General features: G+C 46.2%; 1 protein-coding gene across 1 annotated transcript in view; it reads right to left on the bottom strand.

The window, feature by feature from the left end:
- TSHZ2 (teashirt zinc finger homeobox 2) overlaps positions 1-15,871 on the bottom strand; it is a 168,129-nt gene extending 152,258 nt beyond the window's left edge. Inside the window, exon 1 of the mRNA XM_066587694.1 lies at positions 15,596-15,871. Coding sequence (XP_066443791.1) covers positions 15,596-15,635 — 40 coding nt within the window. The 5' untranslated portion in view covers positions 15,636-15,871. The remainder of the gene's footprint in view (positions 1-15,595) is intronic.
- Between the last annotated feature and the right edge of the window lie 5,958 nt (positions 15,872-21,829).

Raw genomic sequence — 21,829 nt, 5'->3', positions numbered from 1 at the left:
CGTTGATGCTCCAGCATAGAACACTGCATTACTTACAGTACACTGCATTAGTTATAATACACTGCATTACTTATAGTACACTGCAGTCTACTAAGGCTATGACAGCAGCGTATCAGACACTGCAGGAGGCGGGGCCTAATAGACAGCTATAAGGCAGACATGGGGGCCTATGTCAGGCTTCTGGCTGCTATGGGAATCCATTGGTATCTCAAAATCACACTGTGGGGTGCTGATTGGGGCATAAGGAGCCCCTCCCCCATGTCATCTGCTGACACGCTACAGTTGCTATTGATTGTGGCATGTAAGGGGTTAAACTGCTGGGATCTGAGGTTTCTCCGCTCCTGGCGGTTAGAGCAGGAGCCGGGCTGTCATGTACATGCAGGTTTACAGCCCCCTCATGAGGTCAGTAAACGGCGTATTGGCCGCCACTCAGGGGTTATTAGCGCCGTTGTCAGTTATCGGCACACGGACAGATTTAACATGAAATGCAAAACCGTAAATACCTTTATTCCTCTCCACACATATTCCTGCGCTCTGAGGGGGGGGCCGGATTCACACAGGCGAGCGCGACGCATTTCCTGGAAAAATCCCACTGCATGGCGGTACACGCACTTTTAACAAGCGTAGAAATCGCGAACCTCCCAAGGACATCACAGATACATAGAACGCGCTGCGAGAGAAAAACCGTACATGTATACAGATTCTAACATAATGGCTGCTATTGTCGTGTTTTGCGCCAGATAATGGGGGCTGAGGGCGTATTCACACGGGCGCCAGCCGTGTAGATCCGGGAGAATCCACATCACAAACTGCCATTTTTATGCAATTTTGATGTGTTTCTGCATTTTAAAAAACACGCGCTGCATCACAGATTGCGATTTTCCCACGGCCCCATGGGAAATAAAGGGTGATTATTGAGCAGAATTCGCCCACAATCCGGCCGCGCAGCGATTTTACTATCACAGTCAGTCCCAGAGCCGGTCCGACGCCCCTCTATCTCCCAGACCGAAGATGCGCAGTCAGAGCGGCGCTCGTCCCGGCGACTCTTTAGCCGTCTTGTCATTATAGGACGCGCCTTCATGCGAGCGGCCGGCCGTTAGAGGTCAGGCTGGCTGCAGCGGTATGCCGCGGGTGTGGAGAGCGAGGCTCGATCAGTTGATCACATCCCAGCCCCACATTCTCAGAGGGGTTGTACATCTCGGCACGACCTCCAGTAACCCTTTATTGGCCGCATTTTGTCGCTTTTGCCTCAAAATATAAAAATCCTGAACTTTATAACCAAAAGTGGCAGCAATGCCGTCCCCCGAAGATATACTCACACCCGTGCCCATTCTTCTCAATGGGTCCTGCAGGAGAAATCCCCGTGCTTCCCGCCAAAATGATCGATTCAGTTGAACTGGAACAGATTTTCAATCACAGAAAGGTCTGCAAAAAAAATCTGCCGTGGGTGCAGCGCCCCCAACAGGGCTGGACCAGACCTGACCAACAAAGACCTCATCCAACGCGGCCCCCCCAAGGAGTACGACCCAACGAGGCATTAAAGGGGTCTTGTGGGAATAAAAAACAATAAAAGGGCCAGGAATGATGTATAATAATAACAGCAGGCACCCTCGCCCCTTCAGCGGTCCCTGATCTAGCGCTTCGGTCCCCGATACTGCGATGCTGAAAGAAGCCCCAGTGATTAGGTGCGGTTCGTGTGACCTCTTAGTAGTCACATGCCGGTCACGCCGTATCCCCACTGAAGCCGTCGATAAACTGGTGGTGAGGTGTACAATAAACAACACACGACCTCGGAAGCCTCCTCAGGGGCGGAGCTGCAGGGAAGGGGCTGCTGCGCTTTGTCAGAGGGCCACCGAAGGAAGCCAATACGGCTTATTTTTTATTTCATGCCATTGCTGGCCCCAACGTGTTTTCTTTGGACTCAAACCCTTTAAACACCCAAGATGGTGTTGTGGACGGTCTGGAGACCCAACACAATAAGGCACCAGAGCCCGGCGGGCGCTAAGGTTTGCGCACACGGAATATTTTTTAGTATTTCATTTGCATTCTGGCTGTATTTAATAAGCTTTGATTAGAGGTCCTCGACGCCCATCCTCACACCACAACGCTCTCCGCCTGCTGATGGACTTTGCTTTTCCGCATTGTAGTCCCAGCAGACTGGCATCAGGAGGAGCTGACTAACTGTGTCTTTGGGTTGGACTGTTGGGATAAACATGAAAGTGCTGAGAAGTAATCAATGGCTTCACTTCCAGGACCTCTCATGAGTCACACGGCCTCCTTATAACCAATGCAAAAATAAGGCCCGCCCACATGACACAAATGTCCTCACAATCAGCAATGGCCAATAACATCAGATCTCACTGATTAAGTTCATCCCACCTGTGAGGTCTGAAGAGAGGCGGAAGACGTTACTGTCCAGCCATGACTTATTAGTAGCCTGTCCAAACTCAGTGCCCCGTGTAATGAAGTGATGCGGAGTGACAAGTACTGATGTATCTCCTCCTACCTGCGCTTCCTAAATACTGTAGGTGTCTGGTTTACAAAACAGCAGAGCAACGCAGGATCCGTAACTTAGCGACCCTGGTGCGGCGCGGTACGTTTTACGAGCTGTCCCATAATTTTATGAGCTTTGGTTGTGAAATCCTTTAATTGACGATAAGTGTATGTTTGTGTAAAGGAGCGAGAGCAGCTTCATGTGATTATCAGACGTACAATTATGTCATCATGGTACAGCGATGGGCACCTCACTAGGGCCACCCTCACAGGTTCAGTCTACCAGCGGGTAGGAGTCAGGCCCATGGAGACACGTAGTGCTCTGCGCCATTCTGACTGACTCCATTAATTACTTGTCTGCAGTTCTGCTATTCCGGATTGGTGCCCATGTCACATCTTCACCTTGATACAATTCATCACACGGGGTAGACCCAAGCGACCACTTTGGGGAAGATGTGTACAACATAAAGAATTTCTTCTTACTGATGACCAATTATATGATTTATTGGCAAAGTTTTATAGTTTTGTAAATTACGAATAAATTGGTACACCATGATCGACAGACATAAACTTATTACATGTGGTACAGCGATGGGCACCACATTGAGGCCATCTTCACAGGTCGAGGCTACCTTTAAAGCACCAGTGCAAATGGAATGATCTGGATTTCTGCACTTGTGCCCAATACAATGTATCTGAGTGTGTTTGTCTAGAACTGTGACTTAGATACAATGTAGATACATGTCTACATGTTACTAATAATAGCAACATGTAGACATTTGAACTGTTCATGCAGGGAGAAGAAAAAGTGAACCCTTGTGTTAACGTCTCCAAGAACTAACTGGCAGAAGAGGTCTCCATTAAAGAGATGAGATAGCATTGCGAGTGTCACAGGTGTTTTGTTCATTAAATAAAGGTAAACAAAGCCTGGTTACTGATGGATCTGTTCTTCTCAATGACTGGTTAGTGTGAATGGCACTTTGGTGTCTTTGCTCCTCAGGCCTTGGACGCCATTGGATCAGTATAGGAACAAGGAATTCTTAAGTGTGCGACCACTTGGAGCCGCAGTTATGGTAGTTTTAAACATACATTGTCGAACCTGAAGGCAGCAGAATCCGCTGAGGGTTTGGTTGTACGGTCGTTACAAGTCCGCTCAGCACTAGTGCGATAAGGTCAGATTACGGGCGCTATTTGCAGACGTCGCTTGGAGCTTCGGTGTTTGATAAATGGGAGGCGTAGTCCATGTAGCATCGCATTTAATCTCCGGCATAAGCTGAAGGATTGACATGGTCTCAGACTGATCCCTCACCTTTCAGCGCTGATTAGTCCAGAGCGTGATGACGATGGTAGCTGGTCAGGAGAAGCTACACTGAGGAGCACTCCAACTGCAAACCGCCAGCCCTGTAAGGTCACCAGTGCAAACCGCCAGCCGACGGGTCAAATGTTCCGGATCACCATCATAATGAAACATCTAGAACCTCAAGCGGAAAGTACAGATATGGAAGCGAGCTCCCCCGCCCCCGGACTACAGTCATAGGCTGATGCAATGTATCACTAACAGCGACTAGATATACAGTATACACGTATATATAGTATGTACCCCTAGTACTATACAGCAATACTCCCTCCATAGTATCACTAATGCTCGCTATATACTATACAGAATGCACTGTTACTATACGGATCGTTACATACTAACTATATGTATCACCAGTACTGGATTGTAACTGCTTACTACATGTATCACTAAGGGCTTATTACACGCCTATCATGTATGTGCAGAACACACAGTGCTGATACTGATTAGCATTGGGGTATTCAGCCCGGCGCTCCTCATGTAACGTATGTATTCACGCAGCACAACTTACTGTGTTCTGTATGACGGACCAAAATATCCTATTGAAACCAATGGGAATGTGTAAATACGCCGTGAATACGCGATACGCGCCCGTTCAGTGTGTATTGACGCATTATCGCATTGCACAAACTTGCGTTGATTTTTTACAAGAAAAAGCATTGCTGTTGCTCAAAATTCGCGGGAACAAAGCTGCGATATCGCCACGAATATCGTGATCACGCATGTGAAACTGGCCTCAATCAGAAGTGACTGATAACGGAGAGCAATAGCTTGCAATCAAGTACATAACACTGTATTCTGCAGGAAATATAATAAACTATAATGCAAGTAAAAACACGGAGACTTTTGGGGTTTTCTGGGACTTTGCGCATTTTTTTGCAATCGATGATGTGCGGCAGGCCGGCTGTCGATGGCTGAGCGCTGGAGGCGGTTAGTGCTGACAACATGGCAGCGGCCGGCCGGGTATTGCAGTGCAGCTTCCAATTAACTCAATGCAATACCAACTGTGGAGAGCGTGCCCGCTTCCTGCGCCCGCTGACTGATATACGAGGACCGAGTGGGGGAACCCCCCCCCCCCGGGGGAACCCCCCCCCCCCCCCCCCCGACTCCCCCCCCACCACCTCCCCGAGGGATCCTTCCCTGAGGAATGGGCATCAATAGGAAAAAATCCTCACAGTCCAGAAAACCCCTTTTAGGGTCCACGGGGCTTCTGGATGTTTTCGGGCGTCTTCTCGGAAAAGACAAAACTCAGGCCGTATTTACACTGGCGACTTTATCGTGCGAGCTTCATGCATCGCGAGACACAACATTCGCACGAAAATAGAAGCCCTCACTCATTCGGTGTGCCTTTTGCGCGGCGGTCCTCTCGATAGAACAATTGCAGCGTCTCCTTTTCGAGTGTTATGCGATGCGATTTTCTGTTTTTAGGTCGCATTCACACTTGTCTTTAGTCCATGCCTCCCGTACGTGCCAAGAACGCACGCCGCACACGGAAAACGGAACCACGGCCATCCATCCACCTGACAGAGGCCAATATGTTTCTGTTGTGGCTTCCATTTAACTGTGTGGGACATCACAGATCGCAGCCAATAAGAGAGAAGGAAGAATATCGCATAATGTGCGCAGTAGGCGATGGCGGCTCATATACGGCGGCATCTGTTACTGCGCACATCTGAGGGTTCTGGCACCAATCCTCGGACACAGAGAAGACGAAGTGCAAAAGAATCGCCCCGCCTCCGGCGCACTGACGGGTTTTTTTGTGTCTGTGTGCTGTTCGTTAAAAAAAAAACAAAAAACGGACTCCACATGAACCGCACACGGACCGCGACTATTCTACGGCGCAATACACACTACGGAGTTGTTTCAGGCAGACACAGACTGCGGTAAAACTCATCGCACGCGCTATTCTGATCCGTTTTACGGACAAGAATCGCCCATTCAAGTCAATGGGGAGAGAAAAGAGACGGGCAGCGCGGACGCCATCCGTGGGCGGTTGGATTTGTTTTTTTTTTTAAAGCTGCAGAAGAAAAGAATTGCTGCGTGTCCAACTCTGCCCCCCCCCCCCCCCCCCCCCCCCCTCTGGTTAATATTAGTCTCCACAAGATCTCACTTTCATCTGCTGGTCTTTGTGGTGCAGCGCTCACACAATCCAATCACTGGGTGCTGGCAATAACCCCGAGGGTCCCACAATGCACCACTGAAACCCCACCTTCCGTGCTGGAGCAAAGTTGTGTGAAAAAGAAACCCTTCTGCGTTCCGTCTCTGACGGGCGGCCATGTTTGCACCCTTGTTGTCACTTTTGTTTCTTCCGTGTGCCGTCCGTTTTTTAACAGCCGTAAAAAAAAAAAAATGAAACAAGCCCGATTCTTTTATCTCTACGGTTTAAAAAAATAAATAAATAACAAAAAAGCTGGCCGGCCCAGGGACGCCATCCGGGCGCTGCTTGTGTTTTTCTACCTCCATGGACTTGAGTGGGCGAGAGTCAGCCATAAATCGCATCCGAATACTATGTGAATGAAGAACCCAATACCGCCCTGCATCAACAGATGACAGACAGAAGGAACAACCACCAGCGCCGGCGGACGGGCACGGGGGGGGGGGGGGGGGCGGGGGTTCCCACCCTACATTGGAGTAAAAAAAAAAAATAAGCATATAAAAATAGAAAAAATATAACAAAAAGTTGCAATAAAAATGCAGCTACCAGCAGCCCGGAGATCGCCGCACTGAGCCGTAAAAACGACGGACTTTTCTGCCCGTTATTTATAACATTTGAAGTGATTTCTTTTTTCTTTAATACTTAAATATGAGAAGTTAAAAATGGCGCAGGGGGGGGGGGGCGTCTGGGTGCGGGGGGGGGGCGTCTGGGTGCGGGGGGGGGGCGTCTGGGTGCGGGGGGGGGAGCATCTGGGTGCGGCGGGGGGGGGGGGGGCGTCTGGGTGCGGCGGGGGGGGGGGGAGCATCTGGGTGCGGGGGGGGGGGGGGGGGAGCATCTGGGTGCGGGGGGGGGGGGGGGGGAGCATCTGGGTGCGGGGGGGGGGGGGAGAGCATCTGGGTGCGGGGGGGGGGGGGAGAGCATCTGGGTGCGGGGGGGGGGCGTCTGGGTGCGGGCTCTGCAGATATGACGGTACATCCGGCGGCGCGGTCCTTCCTCCGGTTACTTCCCGATACGCCGCTCCTGACATACATCTGCACCCGTCTAACACGGGAATCTCTTCGCCATCAATTCTCTCATGTGGAAAATGTAAAACTGATTCTAAACACCAAGGTTACCAGCAAACAAACTGCGCATAAATTAATGGCGGCGCGGAGAGGCGGCGCGGAGAAGCCATTAGCAGCGACAGATGAAGTTATTTTTGAAGTCAGGGATTTATCTTCTCGTGTTTTGTGTTTTTTCTCCCGTCGCGCTGCGGTCGCTTCCTTATGATGGCGGAGCAGAAAACAATCCCATACTACAGAGCCAGGTATACAGCGCCCCCTATACTGCTGGACACTGCGGGGGGCCGCGCCACACCGAGGAGGAGAGCCCCTCAGTCCACAAGGAGATCTATCTGGGGGCGTTCTAGAGATAGACACACTAATGTTTACAGCAGGAACAAGAGCCGCCCTCAGGGGCCACAAAAAGATACTAAGAAAAGGAAACCGTTTCGTTAAGGTTTTTTTTTCTTCTTCTTCTTTCTCTTCACAAAAAGGGGGAGGAAAACGATGGATGGAATAAGAGAGATAGAGAGGCGATAGAGAGAGAGGCGATAGAGAGAGAGGCGATAGAGAGAGAGGCGATAGAGAGAGAGGCGATAGAGAGAGAGGCGATAGAGGTGATAGAGAGGAGATAGAGAGAGAGGAGATAGAGAGAGAGGAGATAGAGAGAGAGGTGATAGAGAGAGAGGTGATAGAGAGAGAGGTGATAGAGAGAGAGGTGATAGAGAGAGAGGTGATAGAGAGAGAGGTGATAGAGAGAGAGGTGATAGAGAGAGAGGTGATAGAGAGAGAGGTGATAGAGAGAGAGGTGATAGAGAGAGAGGTGATAGAGAGAGAGGAGATAGAGAGAGAGGAGATAGAGAGATAGGAGATAGAGAGATAGGAGATAGAGAGAGAGGTGATAGAGAGGAGATAGAGAGATAGGAGATAGAGAGATACGAGATAGATAGAAGATAGGTAGAAGATAGAAGATAGGTAGAAGATAGAAGATAGGTAGAAGATAGAAGATAGGTAGAAGATAGAAGATAGGTAGAAGATAGAAGATAGGTAGAAGATAGAAGATAGGTAGAAGATAGAAGATAGGTAGAAGATAGAAGATAGGTAGAAGATAGAAGATAGGTAGAAGATAGAAGATAGGTAGAAGATAGAAAGAAAGATAAGAGATAGAAAGATATGAGAGCGATAGATACGAGAGCGATAGATATGAGAGCGATAGATATGAGAGCGATAGATATGAGAGCGATAGATATGAGAGCGATAGATATGAGAGCGATAGATAGAAGATAGATAAAAAGATGATAGATAGATAATATTAGATAGATAGATAGATATGAAATAGAAAGATATGAGATAGATATGAAATAGATAGATAGATAGAAAGATAGCAGCTAGATAAATAATATTAGATAGATATGAAATAGAAAGATAGGAGATAAAAAGATAGGAGATAAAAAGATATGAGATAAATAGATATGAGATAAATAGATATGAGATAGATAGATATGAGATAGATAGATATGAGATAGATAGATATGAGATAGATAGATATGAGATAGATAGATATGAGATAGATAGATATGAGATAGATATGAGATAAATAGATAGATAGATAGATAGATAGATAGATAGATAGATAGATAGATAGATAGATAGATAGATAGATAGATAGATAGATAGGAGATAAATAGATATGAGATAAATAGATATGAGATAAATAGATATGAGATAAATAGATATGAGATAAATAGATATGAGATAGATAGATATGAGATAAATAGATAGATATGAGATAGATAGATAGATAGATAGATAGATAGATAGATAGATAGATAGATAGATAGATAGATAGATAGATAGACAGATATGAGATAGACAGATATGAGATAGACAGATATGAGATAGACAGATATGAGATAGACAGATATGAGATAGACAGATAGATATAAGATATGAGATAGATAGATAGATATGAGATAGATAGATAGATAGATAGATAGATAAAAAGATATCAGATAGATAGATAGATAGATATGAGATAGATATTAGATAGAAAGATATGAGAGCGATAGATATGAGACAGAGATACATAGATATGAGATACATAGATAGATAGAAGATATCAGATAGATAGATAGATAGATAATATTAGATAGATAGATAAATATTAGATAAATAGATATGAGATAGATATTCTAAATGTCATATATATTATTTGCAGATATAAGTAAATATATACACCTCACACTTATACAAACTGTATATATATATATATATATATTGATTTATGAATGTATATATGTGTGTGTACATCTCTACATATACTCACATGATATACTGTATTAGGCATACATGAGGTACAAGTCTCTCACTGAGTATATACAGTTAATATATGATAATTTGCACACATCTCACTATATAAGCGCATGAATAAAAATGTGTATAGAGTAATATATATAAATGTGTATAGAGTAATATATATAAATGGTTATATTGGATAGCTATGATGTATATGTGCTTATTAAAAAGCCATAGATATAATCGGAGTATAATTGCCCACGTACTTTATACATCTCTCTACATGTGTGTATACAGCATCACTAATAGTGGACATCTCTCTATATGATATATACATATATATGTCTAGATCATAGAGCTATAATAAGTCTGATTGCACAGATCGGTCTTGATCTCATATGTAAGTATATACACTAATATGGTGGAGCTATAATCTGAGTATCTGAAGCCTCTCCGTTATATTTACAGACACACATATGGAAGTGTAATGGCATTATATATAGTATAGCTCTAGCGATGTATATCTGTCTCTCTATATGTTTATACTGTGTAGTATAATTGTACATTCTATATGTTTATATGGTGTCTAAGCACACGTTCTGTATCTATGATATAGCTGTATCCCTCACTATGTTATATCTGTAGATATGTGGATTGTAATCCTAGTATAATTTCACTGTATATCTTCATCTCACATGTACGTATATGTTTATATTGTATAGCTATAAGCAGAGTATACGCCTCTCTATATACATATATTGTATAGCTATAAGCAGAGTATACGCCTCTCTATATACATATACTGTATAGCTATAAGCAGAGTATACGCCTCTGTATATACATGTATTGTATAGCTATAAGCAGAGTATACGCCTCTCTATATACATATATTGTATAGCTATAAGCAGAGTATACGCCTCTCTATATACATATATTGTATAGCTATAAGCAGAGTATACGCCTCTCTATATACATATATTGTATAGCTATAAGCAGAGTATACGCCTCTCTATATACATATATTGTATAGCTATAAGCAGAGTATCCGCCTCTCTATATACGTATATTGTATAGCTATAAGCAGAGTATCCGCCTCTCTATATACATATATTGTATAGCTATAAGCAGAGTATATGCCTCTCTATATACGTATATTGTATAGCTATAAGCAGAGTATACGCCTCTCTATATACATATATTGTATAGCTATAAGCAGAGTATACGCCTCTCTATATACATATATTGTATAGCTATAAGCAGAGTATACGCCTCTCTATATACATATATTGTATAGCTATAAGCAGAGTATATGCCTCTCTATATACGTATATTGTATAGCTATAAGCAGAGTATACGCCTCTCTATATACATATATTGTATAGCTATAAGCAGAGTATACGCCTCTCTATATACATATATTGTATAGCTATAAGCAGAGTATACGCCTCTCTATATACATATATTGTATAGCTATAAGCGGAGTATACGCCTCTCTGTATACATATATTGTATAGCTATAAGCGGAGTATACGCCTCTCTATATACATATATTGTATAGCTATAAGCAGAGTATATGCCTCTCTATATACGTATATTGTATAGCTATAAGCAGAGTATACGCCTCTCTATATACATATATTGTATAGCTATAAGCAGAGTATACGCCTCTCTATATACATATATTGTATAGCTATAAGCAGAGTATACGCCTCTCTATATACATATATTGTATAGCTATAAGCAGAGTATACGCCTCTCTATATACGTATATTGTATAGCTATAAGCAGAGTATACGCCTCTCTATATACATATATTGTATAGCTATAAGCAGAGTATACGCCTCTCTATATACGTATATTGTATAGCTATAAGCAGTGTATACGCCTCTCTATATACATATATTGTATAGCTATAAGCAGAGTATACGCCTCTCTATACAGTTATATGGTGAGGCTGTAATCTGGGGATGATTGCACAAGTACCGTATACCTCTCTCTGTATATATCAGAGTATATACATATATGGTATAGCTATGATGGCAGTATAACCGCACACGTATATCTTCATCTCCTATGTACGGATATATATGTTTCTACTGTATGACTATAATTGCATGCGTATACCTCCCTATATTCTATATACTGACAGTATACACAACCTCGTGGACCCCCAGCTGCCTAGCAGTGTAACGAACACACACTGTAATACCGTCTCCACATTAACCCTTTCCCAGCTGGTATACTAGAATGCAGCACATATATATATATACCCCCCCAGCAGAAAAAGCGCCCAACTGTATCAGGATGACTCGGTGGTCTCTGCGTCTCGGGAGGACGTTAGACGTCTATCATTTACTAATCCGTGGTAAGTGGCCTTTCTCCTTCTGTAAAGCGTTCGGCGGTCCGATTCCTAATCTGAGTAAGAGGGTTAATACTCGCCTCCCGATACCCCAGATGAGGGAAATCAATAGACGACTTAAAACAAATCTGCTACTCAGCCGTCTCATTCAATCAGCCGCGTACGGATGAAACGCGGCCACTTGACTTACGATTAGCATCATGTGCGGATAAGACCCCTGAGTGCCCCCCAAGACTGAGGGGGGTCAGCAGAAAGGAAGGAACATTAACACCCCCCCCCCCCCCCCCTCGCCCGAGAAGTGACCAGAGGTCACCAATTAACTAGCATGCGCCATCCCTGGTCCCAGGACTCCGTGTAAGAAGTATGGGGGGGCTCGGACTTCCTGCGACCCCGATGCTGAGACCATAATAACCTCATCTACGATGTATCCAAGACCAGCGGCGGTGGCGGCCATCATCCGAGGCGGCAGGAGCGGGCACCAGTTTTGTGTTTTAGTTGCAAACATTTTTGAAAAAATGTTTTCATTTTTCTTGTTATCGTGATACAATGTAACAAATCGTAGAAAGCTTCCCTGCGGGGCGCGACGGGCAGAGGGGCGCGACGGGCAGACGGGGCGCGACGGGCAAACGGGGCGCGACGGGCAAACGGGGCGCGACGGGCAGAGGGGCGCGACGGGCAGAGGGGCGCGACGGGCACATTATTTTAAAACAACTGGACGTAAAAAAAATAGATAAAGACAAAAACCTGTTTTTTCACAAAGACACAAATATCAATAATTACATGTTAGTTTGGGAGATGAAATGTGGGGGTGAGCGGCGGGCTCAGGGGGGTGCGGACGGCCGGGGCCCAGGGACTGCCAGCTATCGCCCCACAGACACACCGCTGATTTTACCCCGGACCCGCGTCATTTCACACCCGCTGATTTATGCCGCGGATTAACATTCGGAGGAGACCGGTATAATTACGGCGCCGCTGTTCGCACGCCGGACGCTCCACAAGTCAAGTTACTGACAAACGGGTTAAATGAGAATCCGTTACGGTAAAAGTCGCCATTCCTTGTAAACGCTTCACACGGTAAATTAGTGGACTGGAAAATTAAGCAACCGCGCCAACCGTCTACAAACTCTTGGTGCCAATCACATGCTGCCGTGACGCAGGCGCAGACCTTCACCCTGGGGTACAACCAGACATTCGATAAACCGACGATCGGCCACAAACATGTAGAAACGCGGTGACATCACCGTATGGACCCATCGTGGTTACTGGAAGCGGGGGAAGACGATCGGAAAGGGATTCTGAAAGCGTACCTGAGCTATAATGGCGGCGGCGGTGTTAAAGGGGGGTTATTCGGGGTCTCGGAGGAGGGGGTCCTACTGAATAGGAGATGCTGCGACGCTCAGAATCCACCATTTACGGTAAACAGACTCCATAAGACGGATGTTCGCCTCCGGAAAACACATTAGGACATTAGCATAGATACCAACGCACTGCCCCCGCGCCCGCTAACGACCGCTACTTAATTATGACGACCGCGAGGGCTCAATCATCTGCCTCCCCGCAGCAGTAACAGGGCTCGGCGGGGAAGGGGTTAATGCAGAACTCTCCCCCGGACATAAAGTTGTGCCCCTCCACCATTTCCGTGGAAATCGCTCATAAAATATTCACAACGTGCGCGCAGCGATTTTAGCTCCACGGCGTTGGCATCCATTTACTCGCTGCCCGCGTGAATACATTTGCATGCGTTTGTGTAATCCCGAAATTACAGGCTTTACGTCACCACAAACAGTGACTGTCGGGCGCGGGCGGCGAACCTTCCGGATTAACCTAACCGGACTGGGAGCGCTGAGACATCCCGGCCGCCGTATAACATCGCCAGTGACCCCCGGAGCGCGCAGCGCCGGCGTGCCGCTGGAAACCTTTCCATTACTCATTAATCAAATGACAAACTCGGCCCTGCTGCTCCGGGAATTTCATGTGTAACCGAGTTAACGACTCTAATGTCCAATTAACCTTCGTTTCCGCGGGGTTTTCGCCCTTCCCCCACTGAAACTTTTCTATCCAACACAAAAGCAAATAAGTAAATAAGAGCTGCCCAAAAATTGCGCCAGGGCTGCGGAGGAGCCGCTGCGCCCGCTGGTCCTTTCTTTTTGTCTGAGGGCAGCTGAAAGATGGGGAAAACAAAAAATCCCGGATTCACTGAGCGCCGTCCCCGGATCCCCCCGGCCTCCGATCCCCCGACAACCTAGAAAACGCAGCTTTGGCCGTGCAATTAGCGAGGCCGCTGCGTCTCGCAACAATCGATCATCCCGGCTGGTGGCAACGACCAACGTGTACCAGCCCAAAACTTCTGGAGGTGCCGGAGACCTTGGCACTGCCGCAACGTTGGGGGCACCGGCTGGATTATCCAGAATATCGCGGATACGGGGTCGTTGCTGGATGAGTTACGGAACGGCATCGGCGCTCTTATTAACCCCTTCTGACGTTACGCATCCTACAGGGTGGCAGCTGGTATTTAACCCCTTACTGCCACTGCGGCCTTCACAGCCGGCACTCGGTTCCATTCCGGAAATTTCAGTAGATCACAAATCAAGAACGCACAATCCATCATGGCAGTCGGATTGCCCCCGCTGACCAGGCCTGCGCCTCGGGGGGTCGGGACGGCGCCCGGCACTAGGAGCGAAGATCCCAAAAAGTGGCAGTGATTTTTGAAGCCGTTGTGTCTGCAAACTCTCAGGCGAGAGCGGCACAGCGCAGAGAGCTGCGTGGTGCGGGTGACGGGATCCAGAGGGCAGCGCCAACGTCACCGGCTCCAGCGCGACCACAGAGGATGATTTATTGATAGCCATCAAGAATAAAGAGATCAAACGCTGCCGCATGACGAGCGATCAATCATGTGTCACCGCCAAGATGGCAATCATCTGGAAAGAAAGCTGGGCTCGGGCACTGGGTGCGGCGGGCAGAGAACACACAACTTGTGCACAGGACGGGAGCAGAAAGCTGCCAGTGGTGCAGTGATGAGCCGTGCCGACTCTGCTGCATCCGGCAAGCAGGGAGCCTGGGGGTAGTGCAAGATCAGCGGTGACATCCAGGCAGTGCCCGGGTGACAGCGGTGACATCCAGGCAGTGCCCAGGTGACAGCGGTGACATCCAGGCAGTGCCCGGGTGACAGCGGTGACATCCAGGCAGTGCCCGGGTGACAGCGGTGACATCCAGGCAGTGCCCGGGTGACATCCAGAAGGTGCCCGGGTAACAGCGGTGACATCCAGGCAGTGCCCAGGTGACAGTGATGAAATCCAGGCAGTGCCCAGGTGACAGTGGTGACATCCAGGCAGTGCCCAGGTGACAGTGGTGACATCCAGGCAGTGCCCGGGTGACATCCAGAAGGTGCCTGGGTAACAGCGGTGACATCCAGGCAGTGCCCAGGTGACAGTGATGAAATCCAGGCAGTGCCCAGGTGACAGTGGTGACATCCAGGCAGTGCCCAGGTGACATCCAGGCAGTGCCCGGGTGACAGCGGTGACATCCAGGCAGTGCCCGCGTATCAGTGATGATAGTTCGGGTGACTTCCAGGCAATGCCCATGTAACAGCGATGACATCCAGGCAGTGCCCGGGAGATAGTGATGACATCAAGGCACTGCCTGGGTGATAGTGGTGACATCCAGGCAGTGCCCAGGTGGCAGCAGGCAGCACCCCGGTGACATCCAGGCAGTGCCCGGGTGGCAGCAGGCAGCACCCCAGTGACATCCAGGCAGTGCCCGGGTGGCAGCAGGCGGGCACCTCACACACAGCACCCACAACCACACGAAGTTACAAAGTTACAGAGTACAGTGAGAAAGTTCCAAGGGGGGAGGGGTGACACATGACCGGGGGGGCACATACTTGTGCCAGTGCCTACCTGCTGCCCGTTTTGGTGCCTGCTGCTTCCTCCTGGGCATCTCTCCCTCCTCCTCGGCTTCTTCTTCTAATCCAGGTCACAACAAGTCAACAGCAGAGACATGAAGAATGCGGCGGGCGTCCTGCGGGTAACCATCCACGGCTGACACAAGAGAGCACTAGAGACGCCGCTGCTCCCGGCCCGGTGTGAGCTGTGGCAGGCGGCACCGGAGCGGCGGTCACACATGCGGCGGCGGCGGCGGCGGCTCCTCCAGCATCTACTGAACAACCAACATTCCCAAACTCCGCCCCGACCTGATGACAGGAGGAGGGAGGGAGGGACGCGGCTGCTCCGGCGCGGCACCGCACGGGTTACTGCCGCAGGCGCCTCCTTAACCCCTGCCCGCCCGGGGTCAGCGAGAGGTCACCTCGGGAGGCGAGGGGTTAACGAGCTGCCACCTGGGGGAGGAAGGGGTTAATGCACCCCTTAGCTGCTGGAGCCACTGACTGGGATGTGGGGGACAGTCGTGTGCGTTTCTTTTAGAGCACGTTCGCGAATACGAGAAACGGGCATGAAAAAACGGATGCATCAGCGCGGTTTACGGTTCGGCCCGCTTTACGTGGAGTTTGGTAAATCAATACTAGTTTTTCTTTGATCGCAAAAAAACGTTTACATTAAACTTCAACGCCACAAAAAAACGCAGAGAAACGCAGAGAAACGCGGAGAAACGCAGAGAACCGCGCGCCTCGCTGAATGTAGTGCGACCCGCGCAGTGCTCGACATTTAACTGCTACGTTTTCATCCGGTTTTGGAAGTACGCGTTTCACAGGTGACCCCATGACGGCGCGGGCGGCCATGAGCAGATTATAACGGTTTGGCGGTCCGTTTGCATCCGTTCAGCCGGTCGCATTCATGGCGCAGACAGGGATGGTCAAGCATGGCACTCGGCTCTCTGCGCCGCGGCAGATGTGCGTCCAGCAGCTCGTTCGCCACTGCGCTGCAGAAATGGGTGATTAGAACTGGACCTGTGTAATGAGCCCCCCATCCCAGCGGCCGGACCCCCAGCGATCAGTCAGTTCCTCATCCACCAGATGGGTGAAAGAAACATCCCTTCACCCGAAGCCCTGTACGCCTTGCGATAAATTCAACTGAGCGAGCGAGATCATGTGACGGATCCGCTAACACCGCGCAGAGGCGGATGCTGAATGGAAGAGACGGACCGGAGATTTCCTGGTTTCCTTACGGATTCGTTGAGCGCATCCATGAAAAAAAACGGACATTTTACCATCTATTCAACATCCGCTCCGTTGGTTTAAACGGATCCATTAATAGCGGGACGCAGACGTGAGCGCCGTCCGGGCGGGAGGACAGGGGAAGCACATGCTGTCTGCACAGCGCCAAAGACCGCGATGGATCCGGTGCAGATGTGACAATCCCCCGTGTAAACAGGGCCCTACGGGGCGGTTTGGCGCGCAGCGTTTTTCCTGTTTCTGCCGCCTGTTATCAGACGCTCAGGTTCGCTTCATCGTTTCTGTTCTCTCATTCCGCAGAAGTTCACGCAACGAATTTTGCTGCGGCTTTAAAGTGGAATCCACAATAAGATTCTAATACGGCGCCAATTCTTTTTCCCGCCTACAGATTTTAAATCCATGTATGGAAAAGCGAGGAGTCGTGTGAGTTTTGACGCTGCCTGTACGTTGGGGAATCCGCAGCGCGATCTGTCCAGCTACAAAGGGTTAAATGCGGATCTGCAGGAAGTGCAAACCTGAGGCGGGTGTAAAGTCATGGCTGAGAGGTGGATTGCTGCGGCGCAATCTGCAAGGAAATACCCGATGGGGAAACCACCCTGTGCGCCGAGGGGGCAATCCCCAGGTGTCAGGAAATGTCATCCACACTCTGCAGTAACAATCCGCAGCTTAAAGGCCACCTGCCACCGGGTCCACGCTGCCACCGGGTCCATGCTGCCACCAGATCCACGCTGCCACCGGGTCCATGCTGCCACCAGATCTACGCTGCCACTGGGTCCACGCTGCCACCAGATCCACGCTGCCACTGGGTCCACGCTGCCACTGGGTCCACGCTGCCACCAGGTCCACGCTGCCACTGGGTCCATGCTGCCACCACATCCACGCTGCCACTGGGTCCACGCTGCCACTGGGTCCATGCTGCCACCAGATCCACGCTGCCACTGGGTCCACGCTGCCACTGGGTCCACGCTGCCACTGGGACCACGCTGCCACCAGATCCACGCTGCCACTGGGTCCACGCTGCCACCAGATCCACACTGCCACCGGGTCCAAGCTGCCACTGGGTTCATGCTGCCACCGGGTCCACGCTGCCACCGGGACCACACTGCCACCAGGTCCACGCTGCCACCAGGTCCAATCTGCCACCGGGGCCACGCTGCCCAAGCTGCACTCAGCAAGAGCCTGTGTGTGTGTTATTCTGAAACGCCACTTTAAAGTTTGACTTGGAACGGAGCTGCGAGTCAAAGAGGCGGGCCTCCCGCCACCCGCTGTGTGCTGACTGACAGCTGTCTCCCTATACACGGGCAGGGAAGGGCAGACACGGCCCGCCTCATGGACTCGAGAGCTGTTTCAAGTCAAACTTTAAATTGTGTGTTTTTTCGGAAATGCTGCAGCATTTCAGAATGACACAGGGGGGCGCTGTGCATGCCCGTACCGAGTTCAGGTAGCATGAGCCTACTGACAGGTTCCCTTTAAGTTGACCTGCGATGCAAATTTTAATGCTGCGTCCTTTAACCATCCATATGGCACCAGTGCCGCTCTCCATTGTATCCTGATGAACTTCTTGGGGTTGTTGAGACACGGCAAACCGCGAGCCCCAGCGCAGCCGCATGCACTTACCGCCGGATGCAACATACCACAAGATCATTATGGTTTTTGGCCATGCAATGTGTCGCAGTAACGCGAGGCCAATGGTGGATCCCATGGATGGGGGAGCAGAATGACGCAGATTCACCGATGACTGTACAGCAGATTTCTGGGGTATAAACATCTACCTTTGGTGCCAGTGCAAAAATTTTGACTAATTAGGAAGGGTGGGGCCTAGACGTAGAGGGCGAGGGTGTACACAAGCCATCAGATATACTATAATATGACATAAACCATAAATTAGATAAATAGATAGATATGAGATAGATAGATAGATAGGTGATAGATAGATAGGAGATAGATAGGAGATAGATAGATAGGAGATAGATAGATAGATAGATAGATAGATAGATAGATAGATAGATAGGAGATAGATAGATAGATAGATAGATAGATAGATAGGTGATAGATAGATAGGTGATAGATAGGAGATAGATAGATAGGAGATAGATAGGAGATAGATAGATAGGAGATAGATAGATAGATAGATAGATAGATAGGAGATAGATAGATAGGAGATAGATAGGAGATAGATAGATAGGAGATAGATAGATAGATAGATATGAGATAGATAGATAGGAGATAGATAGGAGATAGATAGATAGGAGATAGATAGATAGATAGATAGATAGATAGATAGATAGATAGATAGATAGGAGATAGATAGATAGATAGATAGATAGATAGATAGGTGATAGATAGATAGGTGATAGATAGGAGATAGATAGATAGGAGATAGATAGGAGATAGATAGATAGGAGATAGATAGATAGATAGATAGATAGATAGATAGATAGATAGATAGGAGATAGATAGATAGGAGATAGATAGGAGATAGATAGATAGGAGATAGATAGATAGATAGATATGAGATAGATAGATAGATAGATAGATAGATAGATAGATAGATAGATAGGAGATAGATAGGAGATAGATAGATAGATAGATAGATAGATAGATAGGAGATAGGAGATAGATAGATAGGAGATAGATAGGAGATAGATAGATAGATAGATAGATAGGAGATAGATAGGAGATAGATAGATAGATAGATAGATAGATAGATAGATAGATAGGAGATAGATAGGAGATAGATAGATAGATAGATAGATAGATAGATAGATAGATAGATAGATAGATAGATAGATAGGAGATAGATAGGAGATAGATAGGAGATAGATAGATAGATAGATAGATAGATAGATAGATAGATAGATAGATATGAGATAGATAGATAGGAGATAGATAGGAGATAGATAGATAGGAGATAGATAGATAGGAGATAGATAGGAGATAGATAGACAGATAGATAGATAGATAGATAGATAGATAGATAGATAGATAGATAGGAGATAGAGAGATGATAGACAGAGAGATAGATAAATAGATAGATAGGAGATAGATAGATAGGAGATAGATAGATAGATAGATAGATAGAAAGATAGATAGATAGATAGATAGATAGAGATAGATAAAAAGATAGCTATGCCACAATTTCAAGCTGCGTTTTCTGAACACATGCATGAGAGCGGCCTTAGGGTGTGTTCATGTTTTTTGTTAAACTTTTCAACTACAATTAAGAAAAACACATAAAAAAAATATAAGTTTTAAAGAAACTGTATACACCACTAAAAACCGCATGTGTTTTTTTAATTGTGGGTAAATATATACAAGGAGATGTATGACTTATATCAGCCGTAGATAGATAGATAGATAGATAGATAGATAGATAGCTGGATAGGAGATAGATAGATAGATAGATAGATAGATAGATAGATAGATAGATAGAAGATAGATAGATAGATAGAAGATAGATAGATAGATAGATAGATATGAGATAGATAGATAGATAGATAGATATGAGATAGATAGATAGATAGATAGATAGGAGATAGATAGATAGATAGAAATGAGATAGATAGATAGATGATAGGAGATAGATAGATAGATAGATAGGAGATAGATAGATAGGAGATAGATAGGAGATAGATAGGAGATAGATAGATAGGAGATAGATAGATAGATAGATAGATAGATAGGAGATAGATAGATAGATAGATAGATAGATAGATAGATAGATAGATAGATAGATTGATAGGAGATAGATAGGAGATAGATAGATAGATAAGAGATAGATATGAGATAGATAGATAGATAGATAGATAGATAGGATATAGATAGATAGATAGATAGATATGAGATAGATAGATAGATAGATAGATAGATAGATAGGAGATAGATAGATAGGAGATAGATAGATAGATAGAAATGAGATAGATAGATAGATAGATAGATAGATAGGAGATAGATAGATAGGAGATAGATAGATAGGAGATAGATAGGAGATAGATAGATAGGAGATAGATAGATAGATAGATAGATAGATAGATAGATAGATAGGAGATAGATAGATAGATAGATAGATTGATAGGAGATAGATAGGAGATAGATAGATAGATAAGAGATAGATATGAGATAGATAGATAGATAGATAGGAGATAGATAGATAGATAGATAGGATATAGATAGATAGATAGATAGATATGAGATAGATAGATAGATAGATAGATAGATAGATAGATAGATAGATAGGAGATAGATAGGTAGGAGATAGATAGATAGGAGATAGATAGATAGATAGATAGATAGATAGATAGATAGGAGATAGATAGGAGATAGATAGGAGATAGATAGATAGATAGGAGATAGATAGATAGATAGATAGATAGATAGATATGAGATAGATAGATAGGAGATAGATAGATAGGAGATAGATAGGAGATAGATAGACAGATAGATAGATAGATAGATAGATAGATAGATAGATAGATAGGAGATAGAGAGATGATAGACAGAGAGATAGATAAATAGATAGATAGGAGATAGATAGATAGGAGATAGATAGATAGATAGATAGATAGATAGATAGATAGATAGATAGAGATAGATAAAAAGATAGCTATGCCACAATTTCAAGCTGCGTTTTCTGAACACATGCATGAGAGCGGCCTTAGGGTGTGTTCATGTTTTTTGTTAAACTTTTCAACTACAATTAAGAAAAACACATAAAAAAACATATAAGTTTTAAAGAAACTGTATACACCACTAAAAACCGCATGTGTTTTTTTAATTGTGGGTAAATATATACAAGGAGATGTATGACTTATATCAGCCGTAGATAGATAGATAGATAGATAGATAGATAGATAGAAGATAGATAGATAGAAGATAGATAGATAGATATGAGATAGATAGATAGATAGATAGATAGATAGATAGATATGAGATAGATAGATAGATAGATAGGAGATAGATAGATAGATAGATAGATAGATAGAAGATAGATAGATAGATAGGAGAT

Source organism: Eleutherodactylus coqui, chromosome 13, assembly GCF_035609145.1.
Source record: "Eleutherodactylus coqui strain aEleCoq1 chromosome 13, aEleCoq1.hap1, whole genome shotgun sequence".
In the NCBI taxonomy this organism is placed as follows: Eukaryota; Metazoa; Chordata; class Amphibia; order Anura; family Eleutherodactylidae; genus Eleutherodactylus; species Eleutherodactylus coqui.
The sequence above is the reverse complement of the archived record's forward strand: the minus strand, read 5'-3'. Positions and strand labels throughout refer to the sequence as shown.